The 13,992-nt window shown below is 39.6% G+C and overlaps 1 protein-coding gene across 1 annotated transcript in view; it reads left to right on the forward strand.

Moving 5' to 3' along the window:
* Positions 1-1,569: 1,569 nt before the first annotated feature.
* LOC123994527 (protein Wnt-11-like) overlaps positions 1,570-13,992 on the forward strand; it is a 28,125-nt gene continuing 15,702 nt past the window's right edge. Inside the window, exons 1-5 of the mRNA XM_046297229.1 lie at positions 1,570-1,798; positions 4,107-4,302; positions 6,556-6,800; positions 9,926-10,203; positions 13,233-13,525. Of these exons, the coding sequence (XP_046153185.1) occupies positions 4,220-4,302; positions 6,556-6,800; positions 9,926-10,203; positions 13,233-13,525 (899 nt within the window). The 5' untranslated portion in view covers positions 1,570-1,798; positions 4,107-4,219. The remainder of the gene's footprint in view (positions 1,799-4,106; positions 4,303-6,555; positions 6,801-9,925; positions 10,204-13,232; positions 13,526-13,992) is intronic.

The following is a 13,992-nucleotide window of genomic DNA, read 5'->3' on the forward strand; positions in this document are numbered from 1 at the left end:
CTCCTGAACCATTTTCCTCATAGTGTGTGGGGACAAGATAGACCTACCAGGCAAGTGTAACACTGTTCCAATGGTTTTCAACTTTTTAAAGTTTGCCCTAATAGTGGTAAGTGGCATATTTAATTTTTGAGCTATTTGTTGTACCCATTGCCTAATTTATGAAGGTTAACAACCATTTGTCTGCTTCGTTTTTGAACACTTTGCCTTTTCCAATGGTGATGAGTGACACAGGGATTTTTCATGCTTGTTACCTCATTTTTATACCCCAGTGAAACAGAAAGCCCTGCATTGTCAAATCTGAATAACTGTGGTCTTGCTTTAATGAATATTTATCATAAAAATACTTTTCCAGCTTGTCTTTTGTTTTTACAAAGACTGTATCAGGTGTTCAACATTGTTTAAGGCCGAAACACTATTTGGCAAAGTGTCCCATAACATAACTGCTGTCCAGTAATTGAAAGAATAATAACGTTTAATATAAATGTTCAATTATACATGAATTCGTTTAATTATGGGCTGTTTATGCCAGTTTAATAAAATACCATCCCTCTTTTTAATCTGAGTCATTAGGACCAGGCTTTCTGAACTTGAATTGTAGCCTATAGGTAGCCTATACTTTGTCATCCTCTCCTTTCTCGCATAAAGTTTTTTTCCTCATAAAAGCAAACACCCGCACTAATTACCGGCGGGGGTTCCCGCTCTGTCAGACAACACACTGGAACAGTGTTAACAGTGGAAACATTCTCAATGAATGTGTCTTAAATGCATGGTTATTAAGGATCGTGGGTATGTGGTTGTTTTACTGCGGGGAGAGCACTGAGCGTTACGGAATTCTCTGCAGGTGGCAAAGTGAGCAGAGAGAGCTAGGTATATAAAATGTACATGGCGATGCATGAGAACATGAAGCTGTGAAGAGAAACTATAAAGCAATAGTTACCTGTCTTGCTTGTAAAAAAATTACGAGGTGACCATGGTGGAATCATATGTGCGTTACATATTTTCAATATTTTGTTTATTATTATCGAATATATTTAAGAAAATTCAGCATAGTTAAATAATAAATTTAAATCAGTTTTTAATTAGATAGATAGTGCTGATAAGAAAACAGCATCAATAGGCCCGATGAAGGTCATGATAGTATAGTATAATACAATATAATACTAATAGGCGAATTAATCAATAAAAATAATGATAATAATAACAATAACAGCAACAATAATAATAATAAAACACATAACAATAACCATAATAATCATAATTATAATAACCATAATAAAAATAGCCTACATGTTATTATTCCTGATTTATATTATATATTAGCATCATTATTGTGAGCGTGAGGCTATTGTTGGCTATTGCTATTGTTGTGGGCAACCTCGAAAATAATACTGCAAAAATATATATATATAACAAACATCAACAATAACAAAAATGTCTATCATGTGTAGAACAAGATTGGACAATGAGTGTCTTATCCCTTTCCTTGGAATTCCAAATCCAATGCGCTTTGTTATGCTAAGTGTGCCTGACATCACCAGTGAGATCAAAGCCGTGCAGGAGTACTTATGAGTTGAGGCTGCCCAACTGCCAAGAGTCAGACACATTCAGCAGCTCGAGACACACCACACCGAAGAACCTGCGAGAGAAGAGAGCCGCTGCTGCTGGGGAGTAAACGATGCTTTCCTCTTTTTGGGATTCATTCGAATTACGAAATTGTGGATTTATACGTGTTTGTGGAAGATATTGAATTCAAAAGGATATTAGGCTACACGGAATTGATACTTAATCATCATTAAAGGTGAGGAGCAATGACATACTTTTTCATCACATGACTATCATAGTCTAAAGTTATCGATAACATGCTTATTTTTGGTTGTTGTTTTAAAGCTTGTTTTAACACAAGTTAGGCTATTTAAAGCTTCTATTTGATCAAGTTCTACTCTTGTAGTTTGGATAGATTGTATTCAATATATTGTTGGAATAACGACTCGACAGGCCACTTCATGATGTTGAACGTGACTCAAAATATTTGCATTTGAACTTTAACTTAATTTTATTTGCTTCGCAAAAAAAAAAAAGCTCAGACGAAAAAGCTATGACGAAGGCCTTGAGGCCGATAAGTAGAGCTTAATAAAGAACAGTGACACTAGCAAGAGCAGTGTGCGGGTTTCTCTTTCCTTCCATGTTATTCAATTGTTAACATGCACCTGCAACAAAGATAACTCAGCTGTGCACGTGCCTTTTTGAATTGTCCTCCCGTCCCCACAGGGACTGAATAGAAGGCTTAGAAACAAGAAGACAGCTTCAAACATGCATTCATGTGGGAAATTGAAAGAGAACGATGTGGAAAAAAGTTCCACCGCTTTAGGTTGCGTGGCTGACATGGCCAATAGAGGGAATTTAATTGATATTTGTTGAAGATAATCATGGAAAAACAAATAATTTAATTGACAGTTCACCCCACACAAATACCAATTTAAGCTCTGCATGTATAGAGAAGTTTCCTTCGCATAAACCCAATGCACTTTATGTAAACATTTAATGGGAGCTCGAGATTAATATATCTAGGCTACGAACTAGCTACCACAACTGTAGAGGTCGGGTAGTGAAATGTTAATGTCAATGTTAAAGAAATGTTAACAATGTAGAATCGGATTTTCTTCTCTAGTCTAAATGTATGGTTGATTGCTAGCGCGTATAGGCTACCACATGCGTTTTAGTTTAAATGTCCTACGTGTCTTGTTACGCTCCTGTACAGCATATAGTCCTAACCCAATTTAGATGACAACTCGAAACGGGTTTATACACTTGGATGGATCATCATTACACACATGGTTAATGATGCTTGTGAATATTTGGCCCTGGTGATAATATTGACATATGTCTTATTGTTTGTGGTTATACGAATTATTAAGCAACTACTCTTCCCACTGTAAATATCACTACAATCAGTAGTGTTTTGTTTTATGCATAGATGTAAAGCTCTGAGATTCACATGGACAATAAAAGGCCCTATCTGATGCAGGTAATGCCATGTAGGCCTAAAAACCTTGTTTGCTGGAGGCTATAGGTTTACTGTGCTGGTTTGTTGTAGCCTTCCACTGATCATCCTAATATCTAAAATTCCTTCTGAGATTTCTCCAAAGTTAAGTATAAATTACAGTCAGTTTGTGGTTATATCCTACCTAGCCTAAGTTACATTTTAATTGCTCATTTGTAAAAACAAACTAAACAAAACATATATATACAGGATATTTAGTGCAGAATTGGTCGTAGATGGGCATTATTTGTGGGAGGGTAACACTTTTGGGAAGGTAACCTTTTATCAATTGTGATAATTTTGTGATAATTTTTCAGATAATTTTTGAGATTCTGTCAACTTTCGGGAGAGTTTATGTAATTTACATGATCAGCGTTTCCCAAAAGGATCATTGAAATTTATGAGCAAACTCAGCAATGTTTATTTGCTGCTATAAATTTTGCTATGCTGAATATGTGTCTTGGTGTTGTTGCAGTGGGAAAGAATATTCCATAATTAATACATTTATTGAAATAGAGTTTTAGATTTCTCTATTACTTTTACACTATATTTTAAAAAAAATGTGACAATAAATAAAACCAATATAGTATAGATTATATTTTGTTTTGAATATTTGCTGTGGAATGTTGCTTTAAAGTAACTGTCCAGTGTTTCCAGATTTGTATAAATATGACCTATAATTAATGACAATATGAGTAAAATAGTTTCCCTCCGACTTTTTTTGTAATTAATTATGTTAAAATGAAGTTTTTCTGTGTGGGAATGGTGTGGGCATATTCTGGTCATTCAAAATATTCACGCAAATAGACCGCTGATAGGCCAGCTCATCCTCCTCAGGAGGATGACATAATCCTCAACAAGGAAATAGAACAATATTATGTCTGGTCGAGATACAAGTTTGAGGTCTTTTTTCTTCTTCTCCAATTTATGCTTTGGCCACATATATGAGTATAGGAGGAGTCAACAACATTATTTGGATATGAGTGTAACAGAATATTAACTTTTAAATGTGAGATTCTCACTGGAGGTGCATTTTAATGGTGCATTTTTCTATTCCACCAAACAGGGGATAGAGGGTGAGACGGTGCCATGACAGTTGACTTGTGATTGCATCTAGAAGAGCCTAGAAGCCAACATTCACCTGCATTACCGTCATCTCTAAGTTGGAACATTATCATCATGAAGAAAATGTCTAACACCCTCCCGCTCTGTCTGCTTACCATTCTGCTGTTGTCCCAGATCTGCTCCGGTATCAAATGGCTGTAAGGACCTTTACTTTCCTTATTTTTGTGTCTGCATTTTTCCTTTATTGTGCACAATGTTGTACAGAAGATGGGGCTCTCCTGATCCTTCTCATTTTTTACTTTATTGCTTCTTAAACTGTTATAGAAAATAACAGAATATAATTTAACTTTATTGTCCATCTGAAGATGACATTTTTTGCCATATTGTCTATGTGGGTAAAAAGAAAGACAGGTTGTGTGTTTTAGTTTGAGTACTGAGATTAAATGAGGTTCTCAATTTGTTGCCTGGTGAATGTTAATAAGAAGATTTTAACTGGAATTAGAGATTGGAAAATTAATGCTCTACAGCGGGGATGGGCAACTGGTGGATTCATTTCCAAAAATGAAAAAAAAAAAATATATATATACAGTACATGACCAAAGGTATGTGGACACCTGCTCGTTGAATTAATATGGAGTTGGTCTGCATAGCCAGGCACTAAAATAGAACTAAGTTCTGCAAGTCCCACCTCTCCCATCTCCTCATTGGTTTTTAGGAGCATATATCCATGTGGGTGATTGAAAGATGAACTGAGTTCCACACTCCAGTCCAGTCAGTGGTGGTAATGCACCTTAAAGTTTCTAACCGCCATATAAAGTCCAAAGAAGAAGCATGAATGAGGATATATTAGAAACAAACTTGGTTTACCCTCAGTGTTCGTTTAGATATTTCAACCTGTGTGTCCTGATCGCGTCTGGTGTGGGTGGACAAAATTAACATGCACATTGAAGCACGTGCGCGCCCAGTCTAGTCAGAATGTTATGCTGAAACAGGAAAGAGCCTTCCCCAAACTGTTGCCACAAAGCACTCGCCGGTCCCGTTTTGTGAGCTTGTGTGGCTTACCACTTTACAGCTGAGCCATTTTTGCTCCTAGACGTTTCCACTTCATAATAACAGCACTTACAGTTGACCAGGGAAAGGTGGCATCCTATGACTTTTGCCACGTTGAAAGTCACTGAGCTCTTCAGTAAGGCCATTCTAATGCCAATGTTTGTCTGTGAATATTACATGGCTGTGTGCTCGATTTTATACACCTGTCAGCAACGGGTGTGGCTGAAATAACCGAATCCACTAATTTGAAGTGGTGTCGACATACTTTTGTATATATATACTGTACCAGTCAAAAGTTTTGGCACACCTACTCATTCCAGGGTTTTTCTTGATCAAAACTATGAAATAACACATATGGAATCATGTAATAACCAAAAAAGTGTTAAAACAATTAAAAATATATTTTATATTTGAGATTCTTCAAACCCTTTGCCTTGATGACAGCTTTACACACTCTTCTTAAGTGATTTTGGTACATATTTGTATTCTGTTCATAGATGAATGGCCATTTTAAGCCTGCACATGATTTGGAATGGTTATTTAGCATCTGTAGCATCTGAAACCTATATGAGTAAGTTGTTAATATTTCTCTAGGCTATAACCGTTGAGCAGAAAATGTGCCTCAGAGAGAGAGAGAGTGAGATTGGGGATTGCATGACATTGTACTAAATCCTATCGTAGAAAGGGTCTCTCCCAGCCTTGATATTGCTACAGGGCCTGGATGTGAACCAGATGGGACCATAAACACTTGTGAGCGCTGGGTTACTAGGAGCACAGGGGTGTCGCAGTTTACCATTAGGCATGGAGTGGCCGCCCCTTCCTCCTAATCCCAAACAGGCCAAGGTGCATGAGGCATTGGCTGGTTCTCACAGAACTCTCTCTCCCTCGCAGTGCTCCTGCAAGACATAGAAAACAAAGATCAGGAACTGACTGACTGACCAGGTTCTCTGGTGGATTTTCTATGAACTAATCTTCTATTCAGTCTAAGTGAAAACACTGATTTATGTCAGAGTAAAGTCTCGGGTGGAATAAAATCCTTTAAACCAATTAAGAATGTAAATGATGATAGATTAATAGATGTAGCGCCGTCAGATTTGGCTTTTTGCGTATGATGAATAAATTGTTTGGCATGTTCTGGAACCTCCTCTATTGAACTGAATCAGGAGAATAACCTGATGCCAAGCTGTGGTCTATTATGTTTTACGTGTTCGTGACTTTTTGAGAGATTTCCATGGGCATTTCCATTGTATCTCCTAAATCAAGTGGTTCAAATGCCAAAAATGTTCCCCATTCCAAACAGCTCTCATTGTGTTTGAATGGTTGAAAACATGTGGCTCAGTATATGGCACAAGTAAGAAAATGACATTGTATTGGCTTTTGCATGTCTGTTTCTGTTCCAGGGCCCTATCACACACACCTGTGTCCTTACACATCAACCAGACCCACCACTGCAAGCTGCTGCCGGGCCTGGTGTCCTCACAAGCCCAGCTGTGTCGGAGCAACCTGGAGCTCATGCAGACCATCATCGCTGCAGCTCGCGAGGTCAAGAAGACCTGCCAGAAGACCTTCGCTGACATGCGCTGGAACTGTTCCTCTATTGAAATCCCCAGTGACTCCTCGAGGTATCGACCGGACCTTGACAGAGGTAGGCCTACTGGTCACAATCTATTATTTATGGTGTTTAGAACTAGGCGTAAAATACGGAAATCAACTCCAGAATACTGGAGTAAACTATGTGAAGATCTATTGACTGAAATGGTGGTGTGAGATCCATTGTGCTCGGTGTGCGAACTATACGTTTTTTTCAAACGAACTAGGAGTGATCATCTCTGACCAAATGATTAGCACAGCAGAAACTCTGTGTCCTTGGTGGGATTCAAAAATCAAACCTAAGTGTCGCTGGAGATTATTTACAAGAGAGAGTTTAAAGCTTTAATTATCGTCCTTGGTGGTCTTTTGTGCTCTGAGGGCAGAGCTCACTGTGACAAGCAAAGGATACCATTCTTCTTTGTGTCCCCTTGAGAGAAAGAAAATCATCCGCTATCACCCTACCCACTCACCTCCATAATATCTGTGCTACAAAGTTCTTCTCTTTAAATTCCAAGTACTTGATGTGGTTGTCTTCATAGCTTAGATACAGATAATCTTCAAACGTATCTGTAACTTGTGACACTTTGTCTTTTGTGTGTATTTAGTATTTTTTTGTTATAATATTTTATGTACACTTTATGTACACACTTTCCCTGTATTTCCTTCTTGCCAGGTCGCCCCCTCACAAATGAGGTTTTAACCTCAATGGATCACTTGCTCGTACCTGGCACGCAGGCGTCCCATCTAGAGCTCTGGAAATGCAAATGCGCTACGCTAAATGCCAATAGTATTAGTTAAAACTCAAACGTTCATTAAAATACACATGCAGGGTATTGAATTAAAGCTACACTCGTTGTGAATCCAGTCAACAAGTCAGATTTTTAAAATGCTTTTCGGCGAAAGCATGAGAAGCTATTATCTGATAGCATGTAACACCACAAAAGACCCGCAGGGGACGTAAACAAAATAATTAGCATATTCGGCGCTACACAAACCGCACAATAAAATATAAAACATTCATTACCTTTGACCATCTTCTTTGTTGGCACTCCTAGATGTCTCATAATCACTATTGGTTCTTTTTTCCGATTAAATCGGTCCATATATAGCCTAGATATCGTTCTATGTAGACTGTATGATAAACGGAAAAAAAGAGCGTTTCATAACGTAACGTCATTTTTTAAAATTCAAATAGTTGACGATAAACTTTCACAAAACACTTCGAAATACTTTTGTAATGCAACTTTAGGTATTAGTACACGTTAATAAGCGATAAAATTCATCAGGAGGCGATGTAACTTCTATAGGTGTCGTCTGGAAAAAAACATGGCCGAGAGAGCTCGACCAAAACATCGGGTCGGAGAACGGAAGGAAGGAGTTCCCTTGAACCGGTTAGACCAAGAATCAATTGCGAATCAAATGACAAGACTCTAGACAACGTGTGGTAGCTGTAGGCGCTGAAACCTCGGTCTCATGTAATTCGGTTCACTTTGAACAATTCCTGTAAGTAAGCACAAGGATATTTATTTCCATTTTCAGTGATCAGGTTTTCCTGCGCTATTCGATGAAACTCACGCTCTGTTAAAGTCACAGCCGTGATTTAACCAGTTTTAGAAACGTCAGAGTGTTTGCTATCCACACATACTAATCATATGCATATACTATATTCCTGGCATGAGTAGCAGGGCGCTGAAATGTTGCGCGATTTTTAACAGAATGTTCGAAAAAGTATGGGGTAGGAGTAACAGGTTAACTGGTTAAATAAAGGTTAATTTAAAAAATAAAAATAGTAGTGCCTTTTCTGTTGCACAATAGATTCCACTATGTAAGAGATAGCATTGAGTTGGACAGTGACTATTCGAAGGGATCTAGATATCTTTTTTGTAGCATCTCATCCTTCCCAGTTTTAAATCCTTTTTACGGCATACATTACCTAAATGCATCTGTCTTTCTATAGTAAAGCATGATGTGAAATATTGCCAGCGATCTCTGCGGAACATACTTCTTATGAATAGGCAGGCTCTTAGTTGCTCCCTTCAGTACAAAGCATTAGTAATGTGCCTACATTTTTTCTATCGATCCTCATTTCATTAAATGCACACTCCTTGCAGTGTTTTGAGAGTCTTTCCGTGTTCTGGACTTGTACATTGATGGGTTCATTTCCATTGCCAGAAGGATCTTTGCTGAGCCAGACAGAACCAATGCCAGTTCCAGTTTTACTGAGTTTGGGTGAAGATGTAAAAACCCCACAACAAAGAGCTGGCTTCTAATCAAAGGTTTAGTGAGATAGCTCCACGATGATGAGCCTCAGGAGAAGACAGGCTCCATCTGTCAACTGTTAGACCAGTCTTAAGAAGCCCCTGGCAGACTCTAGACGAATGCTCTTCTTCATACAGGGATGTCTTTGATGGCCTGAATGGTTCTTTCTTCCTGTCTCCTACCTCCATCATCCAGCATTGACATATATGCCATCTGTGTGTACACACTTCATTACCTATACACTGAGTGTACGAAACATTAGGAACACCTTCCTAATATTAAGTTGCACCCCCCCCCCCTTTGGCCTCAGAACAGCCTCAGTTCATCAGGGGGATGGACTCTACAAGGCGTCGAAAGTGTTCCACAGGAATGCTGGCCCATGTTGACTCCAATGCTTCTCACAGTTGTGTCAAGTTGGCTGGATGTGCTTTGGGTGGTGGACCATTCTTGATACACACGGGAAACTGTTGATTTGAAAAACCCAGCAGCGGTTCAGTTCCTGACACACTCAAACCGGTACTCTGTTTAAAGGCACTCTGAATGACACACATACACAATCTATATCTCAATTGTCTGAAGGCTTAAAAATCATTCTTTAACCTGTCTCCTTCCCTTCATCTACATTGATTTAAGTGGATTTTACAAGTGATATCAATAAGGGATCATAGCTTTCACCTGGATTAACCTGGTCAGTCTGTCATGGAAAGAGGATGTTCCTAATGTTTTGTCCACTCGCTTTATAACATCCATATTATTCACTCTGGCTGTATAACCATATATGTCTAGTGACTTTGTCATGTTACCCTCACTAAGGGTACAGGTTAGGGTTAAATGAAGGTTACATGAATGAAAAACAATAACAGTTAATCTACAGAAGTCAGTTCCCTCACTTACAAGAATTTGTCTTGTTGTTCTCAACAGGCACAAGGGAGTCAGCGTTCGTGTACGCCCTGTCCGCGGCAGCCATCAGCCACACCATCGCGCGGGCGTGCACATCAGGGGACCTGCGGCTGTGTTCATGTGGCCCCATCCCCGGAGAGATCCCCGAGCCAGGCTACCGCTGGGGTGGCTGTGCAGACAACCTGCACTACGGCCTGGTCATGGGCTCCAAGTTCTCTGACGCCCCCATGAAGATGAAGAAGGCAGGCTCCCACGCCAACAAGCTGATGCACCTGCACAACAGTGAAGTGGGGAGACAGGTAGTTACACACGCAGATCACGGATATACTCACTGTTTATGCTAATCAGATATAGTAGTAGTAGTATTAGTGGTAGTGGTAGTGGTAGTGGTAGTGGTGGTAGTAGTAGTAGTAGTAGTAGTAGAAGTAGGGGTAGTGGTAGTGGTAATAGTAGTGGTGGTGGTAGTGGTAGTGGTGGTGGTGGTAGTGGTAGTGGTAGTAGTGGTAGTTGTAGTAGTAGTGGTGGTAGTAGTGTCAGTGGTAGTGGTAGTGGTAGTAATGGTAGTAGTGGTAGAAGTAGTGGTAGTAGTGGTAGTGGTAGTAATGGTAGTAGTGGTAGAAGTAGTGGTAGTGGTATTAGTGGTAGTGGCAGTAGTGTTAGTGGTAGTGGTGGTGGTGGTGGTAGTTGGAGTAGTGATAGTGGTTTTAGTTGTAGTGGTGGTAGTGGTAGTGGTAGTAATAGTAGTAGTAGTAGTAGTAACAGCAGTCTGGATTGAAAGAGGGATATATGAATATACGGGTGGACATATGAGTAGGGCTCTGGCGGTCATGCCATTTTGTCAACAGGTGATGGTAAAGAAAATAACTGCTGTCTCACACTAATTTACCGTTAATGATCATAAACACATTTAGCATCTCCTGGCTTCCACGCATAGCCTACAAGCCACTGATGCAGACCTTGTGAACTTCTACATTTTAAAAAGTCTAATAAATCCATGTAATAAATCCATTATTTATTTTAGACAGGTCTAAAGAAACATTATATGAAAAAATGTAGTCTATTTCAGAAGAACAGAGTAGCATACACTGAGTTGTCCTTATGTTAGGCCCTCATCTGGATATGCCATATGGCTATGGGCTACACACAGGTTCGAATCCCCGAGCTGACAAGGTCTGTCTTTCTGCCCCTGAACAAGGCAGTTAACCCACTGTTCATAGGCCGTCATTGAAAATAAGAATTTGTTCTTAACTGACATGCCTAGTTAAATAAAGGTCAAATAAAACATTTTGCAGACAAGATTTGCTTAGAATTCCGTGGCATTATTTTATTTTTTTGTATGAAGAATACAATTGAACATAGCTGAATAAAATAGAAAGTATATTTTCTCCAAACGATTTGAGGGAATGCACATGTGGCTATTCTGTGTTGAGTGGTTAACAAAGAAACAGGTACTACTATATGCTTCATTTAGAGTTATTTATGTAACTTTAGTTGTGATACAAATGTTGGGCTATATGTTTTGATTTTTAATACATTCTAAGGCTGCATGATGCGACTCTAATGATGATTTGAAAAATATCGCATGAAAGGCATAAGCTCTGCTTTGTTTTTTTGCGGAAGCAGGCTGTACACACTTTATCAGTCTCTTATTCACAATTTGACAAGCACTTGATAATGCCTCGAATTTCCCGGCTCTATCCATGCCTTTTGCGGCCAATGGCCGTTGTGCTCTTGGGCTAATATGATAATTCCTTTCTTCCACCTCTCACTCACGTGGCTCTCCATCACGTGGCCGTGATTTCTCACAGGCTACAAGTGAAGACAGACACATGTGGGACACAACTGCATGCGTCCTTATACAATTCCCAGGCCGCATATCAAAGATATTGGAAGAACTGTCCACATGTATTTTCTGTCAGCCAACAAGATGAGTAGGCCTAATGAACAGCAAAAGCACTAGCCTATGTCAATCTACTAACCCCCATAGTACAAAAGTTGACCTATTCTATTCAGTGTGATAAATAAATATTCCAAATATAGTCTGAGACAGTTGTGGGATGCAAATTAATTTGGGACCCAAATTAATACAACCACTACCGTCAAAAAAACTGTTTTAAGCAATGAGCCTGATGCAACAGATGAGAATGTTTAGCTTAAAATGTTGATAAACTATTAGGCTATTTCTTAACATTATAAGCTCAGCCAAATGCTCACACTGCAGTAGGCTATAAGCGTGAATGTTCCATTAGCAGGAAAACACCATTCTCAAAAGTGACCACAAATGTGATAATGTATGTATTTATTTTATTATAAAGGTGCATTTTTATGGTGAAAGTTATCTTCCCCAAACTTGAAACTCACCCGCTGCGTACGTATTCCATTTAGGCTCTACACCCGTTATAAAGCGGATTCATGTGCTTTATTTTAAGAAGTTATTTGGCCACTTTAGTTGTGATACAAACCTTATCAAAATATATAGGCATATGGGCTAGGCTACATGTAGTGTGCGACTATGATTTGAAAAAGTCGCAAAACAATGTATGCGCTGCTTGCCTTAAGCTGGGATTCATTCACACGTGATAATATATAATTCATAAGTGATAGGCTAACATTGTCACCCATCACACTATTCTTGATTTAATATTGTCTTTACATATACTAAATAATATACTAAATAATATATGTGTGAAATTAGTTTTGATTTAGAATGGACCATTATCATGCACCTGTCTCGAAACAGGGGCAGAGGGAAAAATACACTTAAATAGAGAATGGAGGACGCTTTTCCCGTGTTTAATTTTCATGCCAGCCAGGTAGACTATACTCCTGTTGTAAAGATAAGCAATGTGCTTAATACTAGGAAAGTAGAGAAATACATATAGTAGGCCATACCTATAGAAAGCTGATAGGATCCTCCTCTTTTTAATAGAAATGTTGCTCAACATGAGCTAATGGGCTCTAATGAAGAGTTTGATTAGATTTTCGATCACATTTGCATTGATGTCAGAGTGATTAGAGGGACAATAGAGTGCAGAGTACCAGGCAGTTAGCAAGTTTGGTAAGCTACTAATGACCATCAGCAGCATCAGAGCTTGGAAAAGCCTAGTTACCATGACTAAACGGTCAGGTGGAATTGGACTGCCGTCATGACTCCAGACCAGCGGTGTGGTGGTAATACGGTCACCGTACCAGCCCTACATATGAGCATGTACATTTATAACTGTTGTAATTTATAATGCCTTTGTAGAATATTTGACGTATTTTCTGCCATAGCATCAGCCTCAGTAGTAACAGTGTTTGACATTCACATCCTCTATTACTCCCCCAGGCCCTGAGGGATGCGCTGGTGATGAAATGTAAGTGTCATGGTGTGTCTGGCTCTTGCTCCATACGGACCTGCTGGAGAGGCCTGCAGGACCTGAAGGATATCGCCATGGACCTGAAGACCAAGTACCTGTCAGCCACCAAGGTGGTGCACAGACCCATGGGTACGCGCAAGCAGCTGGTCCCCAAGGACATCGACATCAGGCCCGTTAGGGAAAACGAGCTGGTTTACTTGCAGAGCTCCCCAGACTTCTGCGCCAAGAACGACAAGCTCGGCTCCATTGGCACCCAGGACAGGTGAGACTGTTACTGTGTGTGTGTGTGTGTGTGTGTGTGTGTGTGTGTGTGTGTGTGTGTGTGTGTGTGTGTGTGTGTGTGTGTGTGTGTGTGTGTGTGTGTGTGTGTGTGTGTGTGTGTGTGTGTGTGTGTGTGTGTGTGTGTGTGTGTGTGCCTTATGTTCATAAAAGAAGGGTGTGATGGGTGGCACATTGTGGAAGTATATACCGTATAAAATCAGAGGTCCTCTTTTGCAAAACTCTAGATACTCAGTTTACTGGCCTGGCTCTGTCTGGATCAATCCTGTTTGTTTTCTCAAGCGGGTAGTTTGTCCATGATGTTGATTTAATTAGCTACCACCCACTCTGGTGGCAGACACCATTTTGTTTGAAGAATCTCTGACAAAGAAAGTGGTCCCAGAGATTAGCCTGTCTGTGGTATGTCTGAGCACGTGTCCCTGACATGACCGTTGTGACTTGGGCCCTTGT

This window comes from Oncorhynchus gorbuscha, linkage group LG02 (assembly GCF_021184085.1).
Source record: "Oncorhynchus gorbuscha isolate QuinsamMale2020 ecotype Even-year linkage group LG02, OgorEven_v1.0, whole genome shotgun sequence".
Classification (NCBI taxonomy): domain Eukaryota; kingdom Metazoa; phylum Chordata; class Actinopteri; order Salmoniformes; family Salmonidae; genus Oncorhynchus; species Oncorhynchus gorbuscha.